This window comes from Rhea pennata, chromosome 1, assembly GCF_028389875.1.
Source record: "Rhea pennata isolate bPtePen1 chromosome 1, bPtePen1.pri, whole genome shotgun sequence".
In the NCBI taxonomy this organism is placed as follows: domain Eukaryota; kingdom Metazoa; phylum Chordata; class Aves; order Rheiformes; family Rheidae; genus Rhea; species Rhea pennata.
The window spans coordinates 404,878-431,366 of NC_084663.1; the positions used below are offsets into that span (position 1 = coordinate 404,878).

At 47.6% G+C, this 26,489-nt stretch overlaps 1 protein-coding gene across 8 annotated transcripts in view; it reads left to right on the forward strand.

Annotated features, from left to right (window-relative positions):
• SHANK3 (SH3 and multiple ankyrin repeat domains 3) overlaps positions 1-26,489 on the forward strand; it is a 402,299-nt gene that overhangs the window by 150,829 nt on the left and 224,981 nt on the right. For all 8 annotated transcript variants that reach the window (XR_009958823.1, XM_062579208.1, XM_062579216.1 and 5 more), the window contains one exon: positions 24,328-24,521. Coding sequence is in view for 7 of the 8 variants with exons in the window: in XM_062579208.1 (XP_062435192.1) it covers positions 24,328-24,521 (194 nt within the window). In the remaining variant the exon portion in view is untranslated. The remainder of the gene's footprint in view (positions 1-24,327; positions 24,522-26,489) is intronic.

The window sequence follows — 26,489 nt, forward strand, 5'->3', positions numbered from 1 at the left end:
CAGCAGCAATGAGGGCGTGTCCCTCCATGCATGCACTGGGGAGACTCTCAGAGAAGGCAATTACCTTTCCTGGAAAAGCCATGTTGGTCTCATAGCTTGCTGCTTTAGATAATAGCATCAATTCAAGTTAGTTTGTCCTACAGAGTCCTTGGCTTGCATGAAGTTGCTCAGGTTTTATCAAGGACCTGAGAGTAGCATTAAATGTTAACCATGCAATCTGAAGACCATCTTTGTAAATACTGCTGTGTGACCCTCACCCTCCGCCCCTGCTCCACTGCTGTCTCCAGACTGAGTCCAATTTTGTGCAGAGCACCTGCTGCAGCACTGTGGAAACAACTCCTCGTGTTCTCTGCTGCATTGTCCTCTCTGCCATCCCTTTGATCAGTGCCTGCTCTTGTGCTGCTCTGGTGTGTGTGCACCCCAGGCACAGCTCAGCTAAGCTCCTCTTCTGGGGAAAACACACCTTCAGTGTGCTTTCAGTGCATTTTCAGTCTTCAGTGTGTAACTATACCAGCTTATGGTCATCTGGGAATTGTTTTGGATTGCCTCAAAAAGAGGAAGATAAAACACAGAAGTTAGAAGTCCCATTTGTTTTCCTCGTAGAGTTTCTTCTAAGATAACTAATGTTTTCCTTCTTTTGGCATTTACGTGCTCTGGAGACCCTCTGCACACTGAGTACTAGCCATATCCCCCTCTTCCCATCAGCTCTACTCAGTTTCCTCTTAATATAATTCACATATTCAAGACCTGTTTCTAAAATTCAATCAGATCCTCTTTCCAGTTGCCTAATATATGCCAGCACAGTTTTTATTATTGTAGTATATTAAATTGTGTTGTTCCCTTAGCATTTCTTAAAGGTGTGGTTCTATTTTCACTTTTCTCAGAAATGAAGAACTTTATATTCTACAAAACGGTGACTGGGCTCGCTGTGTATACAGGACTGAAGCGAATGGAGCTCAGTGTATTTTTTCATTCAGCGTCCCTGTAGATGCTAAGATCTGACATGCTTTTCAGCAAATGCAATTCAGCAAAGTATTGTTTTGTGACATCCTTAAATCCAATTATTTTGCTACTGGTTAATTTGTCTGCTAGGATGCAGGCTTTAATACAGACAATATCAAATATGCTGGCAGATAATTTGGCTGCTATCTGTTCCCATTCCAGCTTTGTGTATTTTAGACGCAGGTCTTGCCTAAACCTCAGTTTCCCTTTACTGGGGGCTCCTGTGGGGGTACTGGAGGATGGTTGGGGTTGAAGTCTTTCATATGCTTGTGGTCCATAGTGTTCAGCTGAGGAAATGGCCTTGGCAGTCACTGCTGCAAGAGTGTTTTAGCAGTGCCAAAATCCGAAGGCTTAGGCAAAGACAAAGAATAGATACTATGGTGACAATCTACTTGAAGAGTTACAGATACTGATAAGCAACATCTTTCCTTCAGTTAAATTTCTGTTTGTATGTTTATAATCTGCTTATCTAAATTCCCTACGTACTTCGGATTGAATATGGCATTCTGCTTCACTTCCTATATTAAACTGATCTGTAGCATTACTGTGTATAGCTAACCAGCTCTGGTAGTTCTCCTCAGATGTGGAATTTCCCCGAGCAGTGAAATTGTTGTCCTTCAACCTTTACCTGAGAGGGGACAGGGAAGCTTAAATTACTGTTCCTGAGGATGTGGAAAGCTCTGCCTGAAGCTTTCAGTGCAAGTGCAGATTGCTATCAGGTGCATAATCATGGAGATTGCTGAACTAGAAGAGCTCACTATGGTGGCAAGGTCTGGCTGCAGGTGAAGAGCTGGCCCTGGACAGCTCCCCAAAATGCTGCTGGCCTTGTCAGGAGCATAACTAGCACATAATATCCGCATGCTGACAGGGCCACGTTGCTCTGGGAGCCACGGCTTCCAGTCTCCTCCTGTAGTCTTTAAGGTCTTTGAGTGGTGATACCTCAGTTTGCATTCCTGGGTGCAGAGCCCTCTGCCTGTGGACCAGGGCATGTGGAGCTGGCACCTGGCACTAGTGGGCACAGGGGTCAGGCCAGGCAGGTCCCCTGTCTTCCCAAAGGCCTTGGTTAGCCAACATGGGCAGTCAAGAGTTGGTCCTGGAGCAGCCTGTCACCCAGGAGTGGCGAGGTGCTAGGCATGTCTGGGGTTTCTGTTTTGCCTTCTGTCTCTGTGCACTTGCAGAATTGGTTGGAGATGCTAGTTGATGTGGAGCATGGTAGAGACTCAGGGTAGAGGAGGTGTGTGTTAGAAGGCCATGGGCCATGATTCCTCTCTGCTATTGGCTTTCATAGCATCCTACAGTGCTTATTCCCACTGCTGAATTCTGTGACGAATGGAAAGGCATTTCCTTCCTCTGATGTTAAACGCTCCATGTCCCTGATATCAATTTATCTGATGCCATGGCACTGGAAATTTGGCTTATTTATCCTACAGAAGTGGAGATAGGGATGGCATTAAGTGTCAGGAAAGGCCAAAATCAACACAAATGAGAGGCAGATACAAATTGGTATTATTATTCCATACATAAATATGGAATAAGAAGTCATTGACTCCAGGAGCTGTAAGGGGCATGATTTCTGGTAAGAGCACTAAGGGCAAACAATCTAACTAGTTTTAAAATAGTGAGTAGTAAGTAAGTTCATCGTTGACCTCACATGATGTAGTCACCTGCACAAGATGAGGTTGATTTCACTGGTGGTACCTTCCAGTCCAGTGTTCCTATATTTTTTTTTCCAAGCCAATTTATTTAGGGGGAGATACTGCAGACCCTTGACATATTCCAGTTTTTATTTTGCAAGTAAAAACAACTGATTTTTTGTAATAACTCAGCATTTTTTAAAAAAAGATAGATGTCGCACTGAGTAAAACTGTGTTTGCCAGGAACAGGCAATTCACTGAAACTGGATTTTAGAGTGCTGAGCAGCACTTGAAAGCAGATGAAACAGTACGCGTTCTAACATTGCCATTAGTTAATTTAACAAGGTGAAGCTGGTTACACAGGGCCAGATTAAAGGTCCATTTTGCCCCAGAGCCTCTGGGTAAGAGCTAATGCTCATCCAGCTCTGCAGCCGCCTTTGGAGCAGAGGCCAGAACTGCACAGGGTAGTCATGGAGCCAGGCTGCCTCGTCCCAGAAACTCATGTTTGTCCATATGTACAGTAATCTTAATCTTCAAATAATCTCTCAATTTGGCAAGTAGAGATAGCAGGCTTAAAGGTGTGTAATTCTCCACTGGAACCTTTTAAAAGAAAATGGAGGCTCATTTACCACCTTCCAGCACTAAAACAGGTTTGAGCAGAAGATTACATACCAACATCACAAGTTCAGCTATTTCAAACTTATATTCTCCCACTGCCCCTTTGCTGATTTGTTTTTCTGTCAACTCTTATCCACACTGAGACAGAGTCTCTGGTTTGCTATCAGTCAAGAAAGGATCCAGTGTGGAGACTTCTTCAATCCTGTCCAAACATAGATGACAATTTACTTCTTTTTTCTTACTATGGCATTATTCTCTCTGAGCAATTCTTTTATATGTATATATGTATATACTGGTCTTTTAAGTTAGTCTTTTAAGTCTTTTAAGTTATATTTTGGTGTTTTAAGTCCTGAACAGGCTTTCTATTCTGAATGGTTCTGAAAAATGACTTACTAGTTCTTAGGTTTTCTTCATGTTTGCTCCTCCAACTCCATTTTTGGCCTGTTTTTGTTGTATTTTGTTTTCCATTTAACTTGAAAGAGTGTGTGATCTGCTCTTGTTTTCTCTTCTAAATACAGCTTCAGCTTTCTGACTGGTATTTATTCCTTCTTTTAACGTTACCTACCCTGCTGTTCCTCAGGCTTGCTGGCTTCCTTTTGGTGTTTCTGTAGTCTTTCCTGATAGGCAACATGAATCATCAGAGCAGCCAGAACAGTGTCTTGAAAGTCCAAGACACTGGCAAAGGCTTTATTCTTTTTAACTGGCCCTTTCCAGTTCTCTTTACCAAAATTAATTTTTATGAAGTCTTCATTATTTTTAACTGAGAACATTGATAATTGATTTATTGGTTTCTATTGCTTCTACAAGAATATGAATATATCTATACTAGGATCACTATTAAATAATAACAATTCATAATACACTCTGAACTATGGGACATCCACTGGTTGGTCATAGGTCAGAAATCTGTTTTTGCCCTGGTGGATTCCCTGCCTGGCTGCTCCAATAGCCTTGTCTAAAAATTTAATCTTGCCATCATGCCCCAACATGATTTTTTTTCAGTCTTTCTAGAATTAACTGACATAACCTGTTCTCCTAGTGTTCCTTGTCCCCTTGGGTCTCCCTCGACAGTGTCACCATCCTGCTAGGGTGGTTGGTATTGTAGTCCTAATAATGTACATCTGCTATGCAAGCCTGGAGCATCAGCCCATGGCAAGTGTGTATTCCTTGTTGGCACAGTTAACTTATAAATGTGATTTAGCTCTGAGGTGCCTTTACAATGCAGCCCGTCCTCCTCTGACAGCACCTGTTCTGCCTTTCCCAAATGCTTTGTGTTGTGCTCTACCACTGTGTCTTTCTTCCACTGAGTTTCCAGTGCTTCCATTGTATCAATATTTTTATTAAAACTAGGCATTCTGGGTCTCTTATTTTTTAGACCTTGAGCTCCTGTACAGAAGAATTAGTTTTGCATTCATTTGGAGTTTCTATTTTTTCACTCTATGTAACTGCTCTTCACAGTTTTATATCTGCCTTTTGCCAGCTTCTGTCCTATAGCTCTATGGCTTCACCCCTACAGGATGAGTCATCCCAAAGCAGGTGTTTTTCTGCATGTGCTGACTTTCCTTCTTTCCTTAGTTAAAAGCTCTCCTATAAAACTGTTAATGTTACATCCCAGCAGCTTGGATTGCACGGTGGTTTAGAAGTAGTTTGCCTTGCCTGTGTATGTATTCCATTTTATAAGAGGATTTCCCCAGCTCCTAATGAATATACATCTTTCTCTATTACAAGATTTTCGCGGTGGGATTTTCCCTCCCCATTACTTTATATGACTTCTGCATGGTGCTGGGGGCATATCCAAAAATGTTAACATGCTGGTGTTGGTCTCCCTTACTCCTCCCCATTTCACTGATCCTGGCATACACAAGATGCTCCCCAGAAATTTGAAGGGCCTGTGTAGACAACCCCTGAGGTCTCCTGCCTTACCAAATGGGACATTCGTCACTGCAAAGTCTACTTGCATATCACAAATCTGATTATCTCCATGCTCAATAATCAAATTACCCACTTTGTACCTTGCCTTGTCTGCCAATGTTTCCCCCTTCTCTAGCTTATGCTTTCCTACTATGAGAGTTTCCTCCTCTTTAGCAGCGTGAAGACTGAAGCTGGAGGTGAGACTGCTCCATTCAGTGGGACTCACCAGCTCTCCCCCTAGCCGCAGCAGTGCTTGGGCTGCCATCAGGACCAGCAATGATCTCCCTGACAGTCTGTGTGCCAGCAGTTCAGCCACCCTGCCATGACAAAATAGCCCCTAATTTCTAAGGACCAGCAGTTCCTTGCAGAGATGCCCACATACACAGTCCTCCTGCAGCACAGCAATTGCATCTGGGATGCCCAGGGCAGTGAACTGATAAATCCCCTACCTGTGGCTGGTCTTCTGTTTTATCTGTGGGGTGAACAGCTGTAGTTTTCTCTTCTTACTTGGTTGGTCTGTTTGGCTTCTCTTTTAGTAGCTATTCCCTAGAGCTAGAGAGAGAGCTTGCTGAACCCTTCTGTCCCCAATCAAACCCTTTTAGTTCTGTTGGATTATTGAATGCTCTTTTCCCCACTCAGACAGAGTATTTTTTGTGATTCTAACAGTATAGTCATGGCTGGGCCTTCTCCTTAGCCAGATCTGTTTACTGACTGGGTGATTGGCCTTTACTTACTCAGGGTCTTAGGTCTGTGTAGGGTTTCATTTTTTTTAGCTGTCATGTTGTCCTTGTTTTTGCAGACCTGCATCCTTGTATCCTGTGCCCTTCAGGCATCCATGCAACACTAAAAATCATGTGCACAGCTTGTCTTTAGTCATCCTTATGGCATATGTTTTAGGATTAAGATTTCCAGGTTCAGGGATATTAAGAGCAGTTGTACAGCGTCCCATGATAAGCTCCTTCTGTGTTACCCGAAGAGCTCTAATCAAGCAGCTTGTCTGCAAGATGAAGCTGCTGTTAAATAAGCTGAAGAGTGAATCTACAGTATGTAAGCTAGTTTGCACCCCCTAGCTGGATGCTGTTCTTTGGAAGCTGAGAGGGTGCCGCACACAGACTATGTGCAGCTGTTGTACACATTGGGAGTAAGCATTTACCACCTAGCACACCACTGTTCATGGTTACGCTTGCTGCAACTCTGTGCAGGTAAGACTCCTAGAGTGCTTTCAGGCTGTTGCTGAGCTGGAAGCACCTACATTTATTCTAGTAAGCAAAGCTGGATCAGAGCACAGGCTTGACCCTCATATCTGTGGCCATGCCCAGCAGTGCCAGCCATCACGTGGGGCTGCTGGAGGCTGGAGACCATCCACAGTGGCCATTTGCCTGCAGTCAGCTTGTTGTGAGGGGAGGACACATAGATGCAGGTTTAGCTCAGTTGATTAGAGTGTGGTGCTGCTAATGCCAAGGTCACGGGTTCAATCCCCATATGGGCTATGCTGAGGGTTGGACTAGATGATCTCCAGAGGTCCCTTCCAACCTTACCATCCTATGATCTCCCATTATTTACCTATGACGTGAGCCTGGTTGTACCACTTGGCTTTAGGATCAGAGAACAGCTGTCTCCCACATCAGTGCTTTGAGCTATTTCTAAAGGTGCAAGCCCAGAGTTGTCTGAGGTGAGGAAATGCGTGAGATGGTCTTTATCCTGCTGTTCTGATTCTCAGTTTGTGTCATGCATTCAAGCACCTTCTCTAAGTGGGACTTTTTGCCTTGACTTCTTAAAACATCCCATTCTTCTCTCTCCTGAGCTCACCCACAAGTTATCTGTGTGCTAGCAGCTATCTTGCAGACATTGCCTCTGGCCATTGACAAAATATAGTAATTGAAATGCTGAGGGCTTGATTTTAGCTTGTTGGAACTATTTTTGCTATTATTTTAATGTCTGTACAATTTCAAAGTAATATATTTCCTTGTCAGTGGGCATTGTCAGTGGGCTTGCAGCCAGAAAGGCACTAAGGATTCTGTGATCTTGGCCATGTGTTTGGAGGATCCCAGATTGTCCCGTTGGTGCCGCCACTGCTAAGCCACAGCTTTGAGCAGTGCAGCAGTGATGCTGGTGGTGGTCACTACTGCTGGCACTACCCAGGCAGCTCCTCACACTGTGCTGGGCCTTGCACTGCTTGGAAGAGGCTTCACTAGCACCTGTACAACTGTTCTGGGATACCTGTCCCAGTTGGTCTTCCAGGTTTTAGTAGAGTACTTTAAGGTTATGGGAGAAACCTGCCAACCCATGTAAAGGATAGTTTCTATTCAAAAGACCAGGCCCTCTAAGGGCCATGAAATTACTTAGATGAGTTAAATGTGGTAGAATCAGACTTAAGTGCTTTGAACATGCCATACCTATTATTTACTGTTGCAGTACTAAGAATTGCCACATGTACTGCATGCTTTATGCAAAGTTCTTTTAACTTTGAGTAAAATTAAAGCATCAATAGCATGAAATAAAGTAGAGCTGGCTTTATTATTCCCTTATACATCATTTGCTGATACATAGAGAGATTAAATACTAAGGAAAAAGGTTTTCTACAAATATTGGGAGTTATTAGTAAAAGAATTACAGTTCTTTATAGACCAAAAGGACTGTTGCAGGGTGCAAAAAAAAAACAAAAAACAAAAAAAAAAAAAAACAAAAACAAAAACAAAAACAACAACAACAAAAAAACTTAGGGGCCTTTATCTTATATAATTTGTTCTGCAGGTTCGATATCCTAGATCCAAAGTGTATAATTTTGAACAAAAGGGGACATTATTGTGTTTGCTACATGTTCCCGATTAGTTGTTCACCTGTTTCTCCTGGGGTGACACTTGCACGTACACACTCACAGATTGTGATGTTGCATTATTCAGAGGGTGAAAAGTGCTGTACAGCCTGCACTGATGCCTTGAGCACTTCTGCTGTTCAGTGCTAATTTTGCTGAGTAGGGGCACTAAGAAATAGGATATGGCACCGCCTTTCCTTCAGACACATGGTTCGGGGACCTACCAACCTGATCCATCTCAGATGCGTCTCGTAAGCATCTTTGTAAACCCTCAGTGTTTAGGATTAGTGGTAGAAACATCTCCTTTTGTTATTTTCTGAGTGTAGAAAGACCAGTGAAAACCCTGAGGTCTTAGGAAATAGAAGAGTCTTAAAAAAACCTTTGTCTGCTCCTGGAGTGAAACCAAAGCTGGGGATTTAATAGTCCCTCTCGCTACCTCCACCATGGGTCTGGGTCCCATTTTCACCTGCTACAGCAGTCTCTGTCTGCCTTGTCCTCACAGCATTTTGCCAGAAGGTCACAGCTTGAGACACAACTCCTGATTCTGAAAACATTTTGAGCACCCTGGCAAAACATGACAGCCATGGCTAAAGGCAGATCCTTTATGAAGGTTGTGTCCCTTGCTGCAGTGAGCAAACTGCCTCTGTCTCCTCATCAGTGCCGTCACATCTACAAGAATTGTGTCTGTCCACTTACGCTATTTGCATCCCGAGTTAGATTTGGTAGTGGCAAAATATTTCTGGCACCAAGGCAGACAAAATACCTGTTCCTATGTGCCTGTCTGCTAAAAGCGTCATAACAAGAAAGTCTACCCAAGTGTATGACTCACACATACTCCCTTTTTTAAGAAATACAGACTCAGAATAAAGGGGAATCAATTACACTTCCTACACAAAGATTCCCCCTGATTTACCATCTGACACAGACAAATCCTTTCTTCCAGGGGAATAAAATTGAACATTAATTTGAGTCCCAAGGAAATTCCAGTTATGAATATTATTCCTCAACAGTGAGTCTCCTGGTCCATGTCACCCACACGCAATTTTTTAGGTTCAGCCCAGGACAGGAGCCCTGCAGCAGCAGTAGCAATGCCCTTGCCAGTGCCAGACAGTGTGTTTCTGGGTGAGGTTCTTCCAGAGAACTGCCCAGGCCCCTGGCAGGACCATGCAATGTTCAGGGTGCTCTAAGGTGAGCAGCGTTTGGTCCCTGGCTGTGAGAGCTGCTGGTGCGGGCAAAGTGCTTGATCAGGCCCCATCATCTTTGAGCCACTGGAACCTTAATGAAATGAGCCACTTATCTGAAGAGTAGACCAAAGAGTGTGGCTTTCCTTCCTTAGCAGTTAGACAAGGCAGTCAAAAATATTGTGTGCAGTACAACAATGCATTGGGTTTTATACATGCATGAACAAATCGGAGGGGCTGATTTAACCGGTGTATACAAAGACCTGCGACACAGGGGGCTGGGGTGCTTGTCACGACTGTTACTGCCTTGTTTTTTGTCTCTTGGGCAAGGTGGCAACCTGCTGGGCCTGCTGGGGAACATGTCTTTTCTGTGTTCTTTATTTTGTTTTTGCTCTGTATTTTCCAAACAACAATAAGGAAGATAGAACAAGCAAAAGGCAAAAAAAAAAAAAAAAAAAAAAAAAAAGAGAGAGAGAGAGAGAGATTTCCATATCACCAGCAAGGCAACAGTTGTTTCCAGACCTGTTACATCTTTCAAGAGAAACATACTGACTGCTCCCAGCAACTTTAGTCTCAGTGGGCTTGGCACATTCACTGCTACATCTTCATCACCTCTGCTGGCTTGGGCTACAGGTCTCCGAGAGGTCCAGTCCTCTTCACTGGAGGAGCACTGTGTGCTGGAGAAAACATTCATGGCTTTGACTTTAAATAAAGAAGATTTCATAATTGAGTATCCTATAACATTATGGAGAGGAAACCAAAGCTGTTCCCAAACTTCTAGTCATTCAGAAAGAAATCTCTTCCTTTTGTGCCACACAGCTCAGCAGTTGTCTTTGATCCGCCTTTAGGCCTAAAGTTCTGGATCTGAGTGAACCACAGCCATTGCTGGAGGTCCTCTGGAGGCCACATCCCAGGCTGGAGCTCTTAGTGCTTGATCTCATGACAGGAAAAACAGGCAGGTTGGGCCCTATCGTTCTTACTGAAATGCTTTACAGTCCAATTTTCAGAAGCTGCTCTTTTCTAAACAGAGCCAAAGCCTGAGCAAAGACTTCGCAGACCACTTTTACTGTCAGTGCCTGTGATGTTTTGAGGATGTACTCAGCTGTGCACTAATCAGCTTGTTGGTACCTCTGCTCTCATCTCGTTTCTGGTGTCACAGCACTGCTCACTGTTGCAGATACTCTCTCTAGCACTTTGTGCTTTCCTGGTGTCATAATAATGTCAGTGGCTCCTCTCTCAACTGTACAAAAGCAGGAGGGGGAAATGAGTGTCATGGATGAGCCAAGAAGTAAGACTTCACACTCTTTCTGCAAATGTGGTGGGAGTTTCATGCAGAGTTCCTGCTGTCTTTGCATCTGAGATGTGTCCTGTGTCCCTCACACTGAAGGCTTCTTGTGAAGCTTGTGTTGGGGGGACAGCACAGTCACTGTGCTTCTGACCCTGCATTCTGCACCAAGTGACAGCTGCTTTCCCACCCTCTGGTGTTATTGTGAAATACACTTTGGCAGCTTGGGATATGCTTCTGTGCAAGCTCCATTTCTCTGGCCTTATTTTAATCCTTGAACAGTTCCAAGCAGTTCCAATAACTTCTGGACTCAGTGGCAGCAGTCTCCCAGGACAAACATGAGTGTTGTTCTGAAGATCTAGGAGAAAAACAAAATCATTTTTCTTATTTTTGGACTGCTGATCCCCAGGAGTAGCTTCCTCACTATCAGCAGTTCTTAGGCTGCACTTCTGGTTCCCTAGTGTTAGGGTCTCTTGGGGTATGGGTGGCAGTTCCCACTTACCCTGTGCCCTCCTATTGCACTAAGAGATAATGAAATGAACATTCCAGTTCAACCAGCCTGTAGCTTATGCACTGAGATTTCAGATATCCCAGCTGTTATGTCCTGTAACTAGTGTCATCATTTAAATTAACATCCAAAAATGACATATGCTCAAGAATGTAAGGTAGGGCCATGCAAGTTTTCATTTGGAGTACAAAAAGTGTTCAAGTTGGCTAGAAAGAGTGAGAGTCCCTTCAAGAGCAATTGGGCAGGGCTTCTTCAGGGTAGTTGTGGAGAAGGATGTGAAGGGTGTAGGAGAGTTTGTGTGGTGAGTACAACAAGCTTCAGGTAAACACCCTGGAGCTGGTATTTCAGAAATACTAATCTCTTTGTTTCTATGATTAAGGAACTATGTGGGCAGAGTGAGTGAATATGATTTGGTCAAATTATTTAAATTCTGTATCGAGAGAGAGTTAGAAAGCAGCTTACAGTTATAGTCACAAGAACAGAAAAAGACTGTTGGAGCCCACAGGATCTGTGAGAGAAGGACCCACTGATAAACTCTGGATTTCCAATAGCAAGGACAAAAGAGGATAATGATCTATGGGAATTAGTCCAGGTGAGTCATGGCATCAGCCTCATGGAGTTCATAGTGATGGTGGTGCTGTTTAGAACAAAAGTTCTGGTGTCTTTGTGCTGACTCTCGAAACAAATCAAGAGTTGGAATATTTAGCTTGACAAAAGTGGTTTCAAGATCATCCTTGCTGGTTTCTCAGAGGTATAGTAAGCTGTGCATCTCTTGCTGGTAGGTGTGCAAGCGGGTTGTCTTAGGTTGTAGAAGCTGGTAAATGCACTAAGCAGAACTTTAAAGTTTGTCAGTCGCTATCCTTTGGTGAGTTGGCCAAGAGGTAGCATCATTTTCCTTAGGAGGAAAATGCTAATATAATTCAAGAAGTTAGCTGCAAGCTTCTGATTAATATAATAACAACAATAGCAGTGTGTTAAGCAAATAAAGAATCTACAAAAATATGTGTTTGCAATGCTAAGTTGTAAATCTGGTCTCTGCTGGTATATGTATGCACTTACCATCATGTTCTCTGATGATGCTTTGGGATAAGTTTGGAAAACGACTATCTCTATAGCCTGTTTATTGTCTCGATAATGCTTGACACATTTGGAGAGAGTGCTGAGGCAGTGTGTAGGCACTGAAACAACCAGCATTGTTGTAGCAAATTTTCAAGTGTGTGGTTGATAAATGGGATCTACTTGCTGACTGAGGTGTCCAGGGACCATAGGGAGAGATTGATTAATCTTCTTCTTTGACCCGGGGTAGAAGTGACCAGGAGATATTGCTGATATGATTTTTCTTCTTTTCTTTTTTTTAATAAAGCATAGTTTTTGAACTATCTTGTTTTGATTGACAGCAGTTTGCAAGCTCCACTCAAACCTTTATTTCCATACTCCAGTGAGGTGTGGAATTTGGTAATCATTTTGCATCTCCTGCAGGTTACTATCTTCCATAAACTTGTCATGTGCCTTTGGCAAAACTAGGCTTTCTCTCACCTGTCTGAAGAGCATCTGCTGGAGAGTGAGGTGCATGTTAATTCAATATAGTTGTCTGTTACCACATTTGCTAGACTTATCAGACAAGTTGTCCAATCTTTAAGGAGTGCGCTCTTGCAGGATAGGCAGGATTAGAGGCACAATTTTCAGAGATCCTCTTTGTTAACTGATAAAATGATACCTTGTCTTTTCAGTAGGACTTTTTAAGATCTGATGGAACTAGCAGGCAATATAAAACACAAGGGAACAGGAAAGGCACAAATCCAGCCACCACCAGCGATGTTTTACTGGCTGTTATGCATGCGAAGTATTTTAAGGAGTGAGTCAATATCGTTAATTATATAAAGAGAGACAAAACTTTTTAATTAATTGTTTCTCTAGAGTTTCCAGTACTATTCCATTTTCTCCAGAACTGTTTGTAGGGCTGTAATCACAGTCAGGCAGAGGTGTTTATACTTCAAGGAGCATAGTTCAAGATTCAGACTAATAATTGCAATAAAGCATGTTACTGTCCAGAGATGAGGTTGCCGACAGGATCTCTTCCAGATGTCACTTTGGCAAGTGCTCTCAGCAGTTATCTGTGTGTTCTTCACAGCAGATTACTCCAGGTTTCTAGAGTTTCTTGTAGATCATGATTCTCCTTGGCCTCATGCTCTTCCTCTGAGGGTTTCATGTTTGGTCTTTGGCTGCTGGCAGTTGATGCTCATATTGCACTGCATTGACCTGCTGTGCATTTCTCACATGCCGTACTGTACTGCACACAATTATAATTCCATTTCTGCATGACGAACAAGCCCTGTTGAATTCCTGCTGCTCCAAGCAGATGTTATGATCTGACCTGAGGGCTCCTCGATGCCTGTTTTAAATAGTTACTCAGGCTGCTGTACTAATTAGCTGGAGTGTTGGTCTCGTGGCTGTCTGAGCCACAAATGATTCCCGCTCTCCTATGGCCTCTCTTTTCCAAAATGGTGTGAATCTGCCACTAATTGGCTCTGGTAGCAAGTGATTGTGTTATTTTCATGTAGTGGTACAGCAGTGATCTAAGACTAGAAGTTTCTTAGCAGATTGAACAATAAGCTAAATGAACAATGGTCTAGGAAGTGAAAGGAATAAAAACAGCTAGTGCAAGAGTATTAGCAGTTGGCCCCAAAATATCAACAAGAACTTGGCCCTGTTACTGACCTCATGGGAGAAAAGTCAGGAAGGAGTGGATATGGGTCCTACTGTGTTTGTAGTTGAAGCCCCAGTGGTGAGGCATAAAGCCCTCACTGTAAGAAACTGCATCCTGAATTTTTACAGAACCTATGTCATTATATCAGTTCTGACCCAGATAATACCCTAGACAGTGTGACCCTGAAGATTTCTCCTATTTCTGAATTCAAGATCACTCTTGAAATAGCTAATTGACAGCCAAGGGAAATTCCCTTTGACCCCAAAAGTGAATCTTACCACCATATATAAATATAATACCTTTCTTTAAGATGGTCTCCTAGACTTTGAGGTCCTGTCCAGATGTTGATATCTTCTGGGGAAATCTTGCACCCTTTAATTGATGTAACAACTCCGTGTACTGCAGAAAATCTAGGAAAAAGCAATGTTGGGAAAAAAAATACAAGGGGAGAGCATAGGTATCTTGGGTCAGACCAAAGGCCATGTAAGCCAGTGTGTTGCCTTTGGCAGTGGCTGAAGGGAGATGCCCCAGACATGACCAGTTGACAAACCATATATGATACTTCCCCAAGTACTCTCCTGGCCTCTTGTCGCTTAGGGACTCTTTGAGCAAGACACATTTTTCTGTATATTTAGTTAATCTCAGTGGGTTCTCTTCCATACATGTTTCTGCTCTCCCCTGGTTTTCATAACCTCCTTCAGCAGGGAGTTCCTCAGCTTTACTCCACATTGCCTGAGGAACTGCCTCCTTTGCTTGCTCTGAAATTGTAGCCTGCTGGATTCCTTTGCTGTCTCCTTGTTCTTGCACTGGAAGTGGCAGTGAACAATTACTCTCTGTCCGTCCTCTTCAGGTCAGTAGTGATTTTATTCACCCATCTCTTCTCCATCAGTCATCTCTTTTACAGGCTAGTGAGTTGGCCTTGTTAGCTGTTGGGGAAACCAACAGTCTGGAAGCTATTCCAGATCTGGTTCCTTGTCTGAATTTTTCACAGTTCTATGAAATTTTTTTGAAATGCGGGAACAATAGCAGTGCATTGTCTTCAAGATGTGGTGCACGATGGATTTATACAGTGGCATGTTCTCTATGCTAATCTATATCTGTTTCCGAATAAATCTTAAAATTCAGTGCACCGTTTTGACTGCTGCAGAGCTTTGAACTGGATCTTCTAATGGCAGCATCTTCTGTAACTCAGCTCTTCTCCCATCTAACATAGAACATGTGTAAAGCACAATCATGTACTCTGTCAGCCTCTTTTCCTCTCCATTCCCTTTGTACTCCAGCAGCTTCTCTTTGCATCTGCCCCAGTTTGGATCTTTTTTTTTGGAACATGAGTGACTAGAATTGCAAACAGAGCCTCAGAGTAGGGTTCCTCATTTCTTTGCAAAATCATCAGCACTGTCTGACTTTGCCTGCAAATGCCCCTCCTGATGTATCTCAGGGAAGGTACTCCTGTACTTTTTGTCAAATCACATTAGATGATGATAGTCTCCTATGATCAACTCTCTTTTGGAAGTCTTTTTCTTCTTTAGTCCTTACTAACAAGAAATCTTCTAATATATAGCAGAAACAGCTGTGATTAGTCTCTGAGTGAGCACCTCCTGAAGGTCTGCACCTCCTGAAGGTGCTCTCACTTCAGTAACTTGAATCTTAAGGGTCATCCAGTTCTTCCTGTGCAAAATCCCAAGGATAGGCTGTTCATCCTCTGTGCTACTGCCCAACCATATATCAATTTTAGTTTGTGTCCTAGGCATCAGTGAAAATATGAAACAAGCAAAATCCCAAGGCTAGTCAACTTCCATGATTAACTGCCTTCAAGCCTAGTATTTACCTTTCAAACACAGCTTGTGTGTTCCTGGAGTGAGGAACATCCCTCTGCCATTTGCACCCTAATGATCATGCGGTCTGTAGTACAGAGTACCTGCAATGTTTATTATTTTGGATGTTAAAGAACAGGTTTGTGTCCTTTTCTTTTGAGTGAAGGCCCTTTCCAATGATGTCATTTGTGTCAGTCACCCCAGGGCAGGTTGCTACACATCACTCAAAATGGACATTTATCGCAGAGTTTGTGCCAGTTCTTTCATAGGGAAGGTGTGTGTGCAGGTAGCAAGCCATGTGTGACAAGCAACCAGCCTGGCTCCCAGCTGATGTGCAGAGATTTAGGGAATTGATTGAGAGGCATGGGAGCAGAGAAGCGTGGCTGAGCACCTCCTCCCAGCTGTGCTTCTGAGCCAGTGCCTCAGCCTGCGGCACAACTCTGAGGGGTCTCCTCATCCCAAGCTCTTCCATGCTCAGTATCTGGTGGAACCGAGCTAGTAGCTGGTAGATGCACTGTGAAATGTCCCTGTTTTCAGATGCTCTTCTTTTAATATTGCCAGATCAGATTTCCACTTTTGGGACCCTTTGGTGAATCTATCGAAGCTTACCTCAGACCAGGCATGGTATGGCCCATTTTAACAGAGGTAATATAATGAATTGTAACCCCTGGCTTCTTGTGACTGCAGCACCAAGGCTGCAGTCCAGCCTTTCCAAAATCCTTTGAGTTTCCGTGTTCATTACTTTTTCTTCCTTTTTCTTTTTCTAGAGGGGAGTTACTTCGCTGTGTCTAATTACTAAGATACATAGGCCATTCAAAAGTCTTATTTTCTCCTAAAAGACAGCAAGATATTAGGGTTTAAGTAGCCTTGATTCCATAGCAACAATCACTTCTAGTCCAGATGGATTACTTGTTCGGATTGAAGTTCCGCACTGTTAGAGGGCTGAAGAAAGTGACACACTGACCATTAGTCATGGCCTGCAATTAAGCTTCCTGAGACTTATTCTTTCATGCTGATGACATGGGCATAGCAAAAGCATCCTCTAGAAAGGTAGGCAGTCTTGCAATGGTGACATCATGGGGTGGCAACTCCAGCTCAGTTTGAGGTTATTTGCTCCGAAGGTTAACTGATCTTACCTGCGATATACAGTTTTAATTCTAATTTAAAGTGTATCTGACTTCTCCTTTCACTACTCATTCCCACTGTATACTATATTACCTGATTAGTGGTCCCGATAGATCCAGCATATCCTACAGGAAAGCTCATGGCCATGGCCATTGCTGTAAACATAGTAATTGTCCTTCTCTTTCTTTCTTTTTTTTTCTTTTATATTTTAATGAAATCCACACAAATTGAGCTCTTCATGTCTCCCAGTGTAAGGCAGTCCCTCAAAACCTTTCCTACCCTTCAAGGACAGACAAGCTCTGAAAATGCCTTAGCCTGCGCCAAAACAGGGGAAAAGCTGGTGCCTTCCTGAAGCCCCTTGGCTAGAAACCTTGCATGTGGTACGATGGAGCAATATTTGCATGTTCAGTGCCTGCAACTGGCTTTGAAGACTTTTCTCTTGTTCCCCTAGTGAGCACTGTGTCTACCACAGCACACTGCTGGGTAGGACATGAGATGGTAGCATGTTGGTGCCTCATCCTGAAGCTCTTCATTTTTGTAAAGATTACTTAAATATCATTAGAACCAGAGAGTGTGTGAGCAGGTGATAATGATGTCTGTGGAATCAGGCACCTTTCCCAGAGCGGGAGGGCTGGGACCAAGCGTACACCTCCTGGGTATTCGGGAGGGTTAAGAACAGCACAGCACAGCCCACGATGAGCAACAGCTGTATGCTCGCTCAGCTGTCTTGTGGGGTGAGAAGCTGAGTTCATGTTTCTGGAGGCAGAGAAGCGATTCCAAAGTGGCATCTCCAAACTGCATGTCCTCATCCCTGGTGAATGCTCCCACCAGCTCTCACAGCTGGAAGCAGCCAGGCCTTCTTGTGCTGTCTGTTCTTTGAAGAAAGCATTGAATCACAAGCGGTTTTTGAAAGAAGTACTCTGGGAGAGAAGTTCAGCATCTGAAGCAGGACATTGCTGTTTAGAGTAAAACATTTCCCTCCCTAAAAGGCAAATGGGGTGGCTTCATCTGTCCTCTCAGACTTTCCTACTGGCTGGTGTGAGTGGGCATCCACTCATTGTGGAGTTTCCAGAAATACCCTCCAAAGTGTGTTGATCTCCCCATGTACTGTTTTTGAAAATGTGGGTCCTCAGCTCAGGCTCAGGCAGCTCTGACGCAGAAAAGTCGTATTTGCACATCTACTCTGACAATACTCTGACGCGGCACTGAGAAGCCGGTGTGGGTTCAGAGTGCTCGTTTACACACTGGCAGCTGCTCTTGGCATATTTGGAAATGGCAGTGGGGTGAAATCCATGCTCATCAGCAGACGACACATGTGCTCTGCCCTCCACTGTTGGCTAGTTCAGAAGGTTCAGCTCAAAACGCTGAAAGCAATGAAGTAGCTGTGGCTGAAAACTTTTCCAAACAAGAACAATCCATTTCTGTATCCATCAGCTACACTCATAGTAATAGTTTGAAACTCCAGAGCAGCAAAGCATTTCCTCGAAAGGACAAATAGTTAGTGGCATAATTGAGAAACAGTGCTCAGTTGTCAGGCAAATTGCATCTAAAACTGCCAGGTTATAAGGCCTTGTTGGACTTTATAACACTGCTTGTACAATGTCATTTCTGAGTATTTCAGGTGGTGAAATCAGTCTTTTACTCAAACATTGAAGTGTGCAAGTTACAGATGAGTTCATTACGGCGCTCACTGGCTAGGGAAAGCCAAAAGACCTGTGGCAGGACATACCACTTGTGTACTTGTGCTGACCACAACTTTGGCTGTAGATGCCTCCAGAAAGGTTCACACAGATAAAGCATCTTCAGTGCAGAGCTGTATGTGCAAGAGCACATAAATGTCCTCAGAGCAATAGGAGCAATTTACAAATCCTTTATTCCATGCCTGAAGTGAAATGCAACTCCAGTATTAGAGACAGTTCATTTAAAAAAAAGGGGGGGGCATGCTATTGGGATTGGTACTGGATAAACAAGAATAATTTAACAATCATACAGTTCCTAGAAAAAGCTAACATACTAATGGCAAAGCAGCCAAATACATTTCATCCCTGAAAGACTCAGTTATAGTACATTTTGCAATGGTAGGAAATTCCCCTGTGCAAAAAACCTTTCTATATCCTAAAGCAACAAAAAAAAATGATATTCTGCTCTCAAGGCAAAAGTTATTCAGGATCTGTAATTGGTACTTCAATGATAGTTTGCAAGACACCTTGCCATTCTCACTGTCTTCCTGAGATTTGCAAACTGTACTAAGACAAAGCTTAAGTTCTCGCAGCGTCGACATAGCCTCATTGGCTTGGATCAGCCACATCCCTCTGGTCATATCTTCATGGCTCTTAATGGGTCAACAAAGGCTGTAGCTAACATAAATCATAGGCTATGCACCCTGAGAACCAGGTCTGTTGTGTCGTGTCATGCATGCTCTGCAGATGATACTGGTGAACAGGAAATCCCTGAAGTAGGGAGGACTGTTTTAATCTAAAATGAGAGTCCTTCAGACAGAAATTATGTGAAGTTACAAAAAAAGTGATTCTTTTCTGATCAGCCTCTTGAGAGTGCATTAAAATTAAAGCAGTTGTCCTGGCTATTTGGGACTATTGGATGTGTTTGAAATGATGGTTTGGTAGTTCACTTGTGGTAATATGAACGTACCACCAGCTTGTGGAAGGGAAACCTATGTTTTCCCTCAAAAATGACTGTGGCTTTTTGAGGAGGTTATTGTTAAGTTAAGGAGCTCATGAGGAAGCTCTTCCATACACATATCTTATACAGGCTTCTGATGGAGGCACCTGTCAGGTGGTCAGATCCCACTCACTGTGTCAAGGCACTATCAAGCCTTAGTACTTCTGGAGGCTAAATCTCTGTGAGATGTACAAGACATAAAGTTACACATCAGATCCACCTGAAATAATTTTTTTCATCAGGCAGAACAAATGTGAGAACTCATAAATTTTATACAAAGGTGAGTCATCAGATTTTCATGTTGATGCATAGGTTTACACCAATGTTTCCTGAGCGCTCATTTGTCTGTAGAAGAATCAAAACTGAGCACCTTGACTGCTAGCAGTACTTCTGCATTACCTTACTAGGAGGAAAGTCATGTGCAGATTGCTCAGACTCTTTGTGCCACTTGTTGAAACATTGAAAGGAAATCCAAAGTCAGCGTCCCGGCTTTCAAATTGTAGAATGCCACTGCATGAAATTATAGAAAGTGCGTGACATTACTACGAAGCCTCTTCCATCTGCTGTTGAAGCTTACTCAAACCGTAACTGTCCTTCTTGTCTGCGTGTTTGTGTTGTCTCTTGTAAGCTGAAAGGTACATATTGCTCACTTAACTTCTTTATATTTTTCTCTGGTGGCCATTGGAAATGTGATTTACAGTTCAGGTGAACAAGCTTTTGATAAACCTCTGGTTCCTGCTGCCATAAAGAAGGAAGTCTTGTAATCGCCAAGGGCAGGTTGTCTGTGTGGATGGTCTCAAGAAGGAAAAGAAAGGGCTTCCTTTCTTTCACAGTGGCTAGGTTTTGTTTTTGCTGTCCCCACTTCCCACCCTCGGTAGGGAACAGTCTCCTCACCAGCACTGAGGTCGGAGCAGGGCTGCAGTTTTAGCGATGCCGTCCTTTGTGTCTTGGAGAGGAGCCGGATGTCGGCACTGTGCTCAGTGAAATCAAATTAGACACTTGGGACATTAAGAAGCTCCTTACCTTCTTAATAAACACTGCTGCTTTAGTGTTTATTTTATTAATAATATACAAGGCATGCTGGCTTCTATTCAGAAATAAGTTATGGACCCAGAAGTGATTAGCTAAAGCTTAACTAGGCAATACAAAGCATGAAACCTGCTCTTTCAGGCCTCAAGGTGCCTTATGACATAAGGTGATAAAGTAGGTGAAGAAACACATTGTCAGTTCATGTGGAAACATGCCCAGAGATACTCTGCTCTTGACTGATAGAAAACATAAAGCCAATTCCAGGCTGTTTTTCTGACATTTCCCAGCTGGGAATATAGGTAGAAATGCTCCTAGAGCAGACTCTAAACCTGGAGCAGCAGAGACCTGACACAGGTCTCTATCAGCAAGGCATTAACCTGAAATATGACTAAGCTAATTAATGTCATTTAATTGAAATTGAGCCTATGGAAAAAAAACAAACAAAAATGGTAGTATTCTTTATGGCTCTTCTTTTGATCTTCGTGTCTCTTCCACAAAGATTGGTTCTTACTTCAGTATTTCCAAAAATCATGCAAAAGACAATACAAAGTTACTGTTGATAAAATGCACAGATGATGCTACATAAAACCGGAAAACCTGCTGGGAGGGTGATGAATGGTGGGATTGGCTGGTGATGGAAATACAGGTTTCTTGGTAGTTGAGTGCATGCCAGCAAAAACCAGCATTCTTGCCACGCCAAAAGGAGGGAAAAACTCTAATGGGTAGTTCAGAGAAGTGGAAGGGGAGGAGTGGGATTGTGGTTGCAGGTTTGGAGGCATAGATGTAGTGTCCATGTAGGCACTGGCTCTGGGCACACGAGCTCCCGCCGTGGTGGGGCAGCCGGGGCGCAGGGGGGCTCCAGGGAGCCCACTGCTGCCCCAGGCGTCGGTGCCCACTCGCGGTCGGGTGCCTGTTGGCAGCCACCGAGGGGCACATCCTCCCCTGTGGCCGGACGTCCTTGCAGGTCACGCCGCGAGAGGCAGAGCTGCAGCAGCTGAGTGCGCTGAGCAGATATGTCTGTGACCTGTCGGTAATACCTGCATTTTCTGCATACTTCTTGTGACTATTTCTAAAACCGTACAGGGGCCTTTCAGAGATCTGAGCTGGTCGCTGATATCTCTGCATTGACTGAAAATGCTGCTGAGGTGACGTTCAGGAGTATGGTAATGAAAGGGTAGCAGTTTATTTCATCGTTAAAAGTGCTTTTCCCTTTGAGGGGCTACAACTTAGTGCTGTATTGAAACCTCCTGGCTTCTGAGATGGTGCTGGCAGGTCACCCCGCGCCCGACCCCGGTGGGACAGTGCCTTCTGCTGCAGCTCCAGCCTGTGCACAGGCAGTCTGATGAAGGGCTTGGGCCACGTGCTGATGGGTGATGGGGCGGCCAGGCCCCTGTGGCCAAGGGGTGTTTGTTTACATCTTAGGTAACTGTGCCCAGGTGGTGGGTGTCTGTAGCAGCCCCGCTCCGCCGTGCTGGTGGTGCTCTCTGCAGGAAGCGCACAGCTGCCCCAGGCACATGGGAGCTGGCCTCTTTCCTGGCTGTACCCTGCTCTCGTGGCTGTGTTTGGATAAGGTCCGTTTCTCAGGTGTGCCTGGGGGCCAGCTGCCCCTGCTGAAGCTGCTGCTCCCTTCCAGGTGCATCCGGTCCATCCCTCTGAGTGCAAGAGGACCCGGTGGGAGGGAGGTAGACCCTTCTGCACCAGCTGTCATCCCTTCCCCTCCCCAGCAGGCTCTGTGGAGGGAGGGGAGCTGTGATCTGCTCTGCATGCTCTGAGTGCCAGCTCCAGAAGTGGTTAATGGTAGGCCCTGGGTGGGGAAGGTCCCACAGCTGCTCCTGGCAGTGCAGCTCCATGGGCATGTGGGCACCCAGTGGTGGGGGCTGCAAGCATGGAGCATGGGGGCTGCAGGTGTGGAGCCAGGGGCTGCAGCTGAAGAGCATTGGGGCTGCGAGCGTGGAGCATTGGGGCTGCAAGCATAGGGCAGGCAGGCTGCAAGTAGAGCAGGGGAGCTGGAAGTGCGGAGCACTGGGGCTTCAAGCGTGGGGCAGGGGCTGCAGGTGCAGAGCCAGGCCGTAGCAGAGCACAGAGCACATGGCAGAGCTGGGAAGCAGCTGAGGCAGGGGGCCAGCGCTGTCTGGTGGCTGTGCTCTGCTCCGGGGTGCTGGCTGAAGTCGTGCTGTACCCTGGCTGCGCTGGGGAGCCAGTGGTGCAGGGGCACCTGCGCAGAGACCACGGGCAGGGGAAGGGCCCAGGCCTGGGGCAGAGCTGCCCACAAGCCGGCCAGCCAGAGCTGCAGCCTGACTAAAGGGTGTGTTTCAGGGCTCGCTGCTTGCCCCATGGGCAGCAGGAGGGTGCAAAGCCCCTCGGCAAGCTGCAGGAGCTGGTGCGCTGCCCTGCAAAGCCATGCAGCCACGCACGCTGCAGGGAGGGGGCACGGTGGTGCAGGAACGCAGGAAGACGGCCCAGTGCAGGCTGTGGGGAGGGGGCACAGAGCCGGGGGCAGGAATGTGGGGAGAGGGCATGGTGCAGGCTCTGGGAGGGGGCACGTTGCAGGCATGTGAGGAGGGGGGCACGGTGCAGGGCTGCAGAGAAGGGGCATAGTGCAGGCTGCAAGAGGGGGCCTGGTGCAGGGCTGCGAGAGGGGGCACAGTGCAGGGCTGCAGGGAGGGGGCCTGGTGCAGGCTGCGGGGAGGGGGCACAGTGCAGGGCTGCAGGGAGGGGGCCTGGTGCAGGGCTGTGGGAGGGGGGACAGTGCAGGGCTGCAGGAGCAGTCATGGGGTGCAGGGCTGTGGGACATTGCAGGACGTCCGGGGCCTGCCCCTAACCCCCACAGCACGGGGAGCATGGGGGGCTGGCACAGGCTCTACACCCACCCCACGCAAGCTTAGGACACGGCTCCTGCACCCACACATAGGCACCACTATGCCCCCATCTCACATGCCTAGGGCATAATTGCCCTTCCCATGCATGGGGCAATGTTTGTCACCAACAGGCACTGCTGTGACCCTCCTTGTTTATAGGTCTCTGTCCCCCATGATGCCTAGGGCACCGCTGTGCCCCCCCATGCATAGTGCTCTGTGCCCTAGTGACACATAGGACACTGCTATGCCCCCCCATGCATAGGCACTGCTATTGCTCCCCCTCGATTCATAGGGCACTGCTATCGCCCCCCTGCATTGTGCACTGCCCCCCCTGCAATGCATAGGCACTGCTATTGCCCCCCCCTTGCACTGGGTGCTGTCCTGCCCCTCATGCACAGGTGCACTGCCCCCTGGACACGGGCACCCCCCGGCACTGCCCCCCCCGGCCTTGCACCCCCAGCACATCATATCACCCCCCGGCACTGCCCCCCCAGCACATCACATCACCCCCCCCGCACTGCTCAGGTGCACTGCCCCCCCGGCACTGGCCCCCCCGGCATTGGCCCCCCCGGCACATCACATCACCCCCCGGCACTGCCCCCCGGCACACAGCTCCCCTTCGGCATTGCCCCTCCGCACTGCCCCTCCCTGCCCCCCCGGCCCTGCCTCCCCGCAGGGTGGCCGCGGCGCGGGGCAGCGCGGCGGCGGCGGCGGCCGCCAGGGGGCGCCGCGGTGCCCGGCCCGGGCTCCGGCCCCGGCCCCGGCCCCGGCCCCGGCCCCGGCGGCGGCGGCGGCGGCGGCGGGCGGGGAGGCGGCGAGGGCGGTCCCGGCGCCCGCGCCCGCGCCCGCCCCCGCCGGCCCGCAGGGGGAGGAGCCGCCGGCGGCGGCACCTGCCCCGGGCCATGGTGCGCGCGGCGGCGGCGCGGCGCCGGAGGCAGCGGAGCGCCGCGCGGGGCGGGCGGCGCCGCGCCATGGAGCCGGCGGCGGGCGGCGGCGCCCCCGCCGCAGCCGGTGCCGGTGCCCGCGCCCGGGCGGCGCCGCGGCGGCCGGGGCTGCGCTGAGCCCCGCGGCCGTCCCCGCCATGGCGCAGCCCGCGGGCCGCGCCGGGCCCGGCTACGAGCTGCCGGGCATCAGCACCGTAACCTACGTCTTCGTTTACAGCCCCGGAGGCCCGGCGGGGCCCCCCGGCCCCGGCCCCGGCGCCGAGCCCGCGCCGCACGCCGCGCCCGCCCCGCTGCGCGGCCCCAAGCGGAAGCTGTACAGCGCCGTGCCCGGCCGCAAGTTCATCGTGGTGAAGAGCTACGCGCCGCAGGGCGAGGGCGAGATCCAGCTCAACCGCGGCGAAGCCGTCAAGGGTGAGTGAGCCGCGCCGGGCCGCAGCGCCGCCCGCGGGCCTCGCGCCGCCGCCCGGCCCGGCCCGGCGCGGCCCGAACCTCCGCTCGGAGCCGCGGGGCCCGCGGTGGGGCCGGCGCCCCCGCCGCAGCCGTGGGGCCTGTGGTGTGGCCGGGGGGTTGGAGCGTCCTGCCCCAGCCGTGGAGCTGGGGAGCCAGAGTGCTCTGCTGCAGCCGTGGGGCCCGTGGGTGGCCAGTGGCCAGAGTGCCCTGCCACAGCTGTGGGGCTGGGGGCTGGAGTGCCCTGCTGTGGCCATAGCACCTGGCTGTGGGGCCCACGGTGGGGCCGGGGGTTCCGTAGTGACCTGCTGCGGCCGTAGCGCCCGGCCGTGGGGCCCATGATAGTGCTAGGGGGTCAGAGTGCACCGCTACATCTGCAGCACCCGGCTGTGGGGCCCACAGTAGGGCCGGGGGTCAGAGCGCACTGCTGTGGCCGTAGCGCCTGGCCGTGGGGCCTGCGGTGGGGCTGGGGGTCAGAGCGCACTGCTGTGGCCGTAGCGCCTGGCCGTGGGGCCTGCGGTGGGGCTGGGGGTCAGAGCGCACTGCTGTGGCTGTAGCGCCTGGCTGTGGGGCCCATGGTGGGGCCGGGGGGTCAAAGTGCCCTGCTACAGCTGTAGTGCCCAGCTGTGGGGCCCACTGTAGGGCCGGGGGTCGGAGCGCACTGCTGTGGCCGTAGCGCCGGGCTGGGGGCTGTAACACCCGGCTGCACCCGGGGGGCCCTTGGCTTGGCCACTGGGTGCTGGGTCTTCAGCCCAGCCGCGGTGCTTGGGGCTCCCTGCCCAGCCGGGACCCCCCAGAGCAGTTGGTGCCCCTGTGACTGCCTCTCTGCTGAAACGCCTGGGGCGTCCGCTCAGCGCCGTGCCGCGCTCTGGGCCGTCTGTGAGCGCTGACAGAGGGCAGAGCGCCTCTCCGCTTTGCAGCTCGCAACTTTCTGCGCACAGGTGGTGTGAGCAGAGAGCAGTGAAGAGGAAATGGGTGAGAAACACTTCCTAAACAAAACTCCTTACCACGCACACACCATGGAGCCGCAAGTGATGCAGAACTTGCGGGGAGATTAGAGACTCAGAGAGATAATGGGATTGCCCATTATTTTGGACAGGCTTCTTGAAAGACATGTAAAGCCCTGTGATAGGTCGTAAGTCAGCTTCCAGCAGGCAGGGATAAGAAAAAATTTCCTCTGCAAGCAGGCTAATTCCATAGATTTTCACAGAAAGTTTTAGGATCTTCTTTTCATCTTTCTGCCTCCACATTTTTGCTGGTGTCTCTTACAGGCCGGAAGAATCACTAATCTGAGTAGTTACACTAGCTGTAATGCGGATCTGAGCTTGGGAATGGGAAATAGTGCTTGCTGTTCCATGCTCTTTATCATTTAAAAAGCATGTTAGACCTCTAAGTCCCATGCTGCCTGCTGTGGATACCAAAAACATGGTGGTGACAATCTGAGCAGACTTTCCTGCTGCCCCACCAATGTATCTTTTTTTTTTTTTTTTTTTTTTTTTTTTTTTTAATACTTTGAGTGGAGGAGGTAGGCATGGAGTGTCTATGCCTTAGCTGATGGGCCAGACAGTAAGGCTTCGTGTGGCAGAGTTGTTGAAGTTTCCTGTTGTTTGGTTTGTGAAGCTACTGTTACGGTGGTCATGGGATTATGCTGTTTATTTGCAGGAGGCTGAAAGAAGTCATCAGATGGACAGGACTTTGGGGTCAAAGTACTTCTCCCATCTTTTATTTTGCCCTCACCCGCTATTGAGTGTTTTTATCACACATTTCTTTATCTCCTAATGCTCTTGCATTAGATAAGTAGTCCATATTCCAGTCCTTTCTTATTACACAAACAACTACAGGTAAAAACAAGAATTAAAGATTCTGGTGCATCTTCTTCATATAGTCTCCAAATAGAAAGCCACTTGCAGAAGTGCTGTGGTGAGGAAGAAA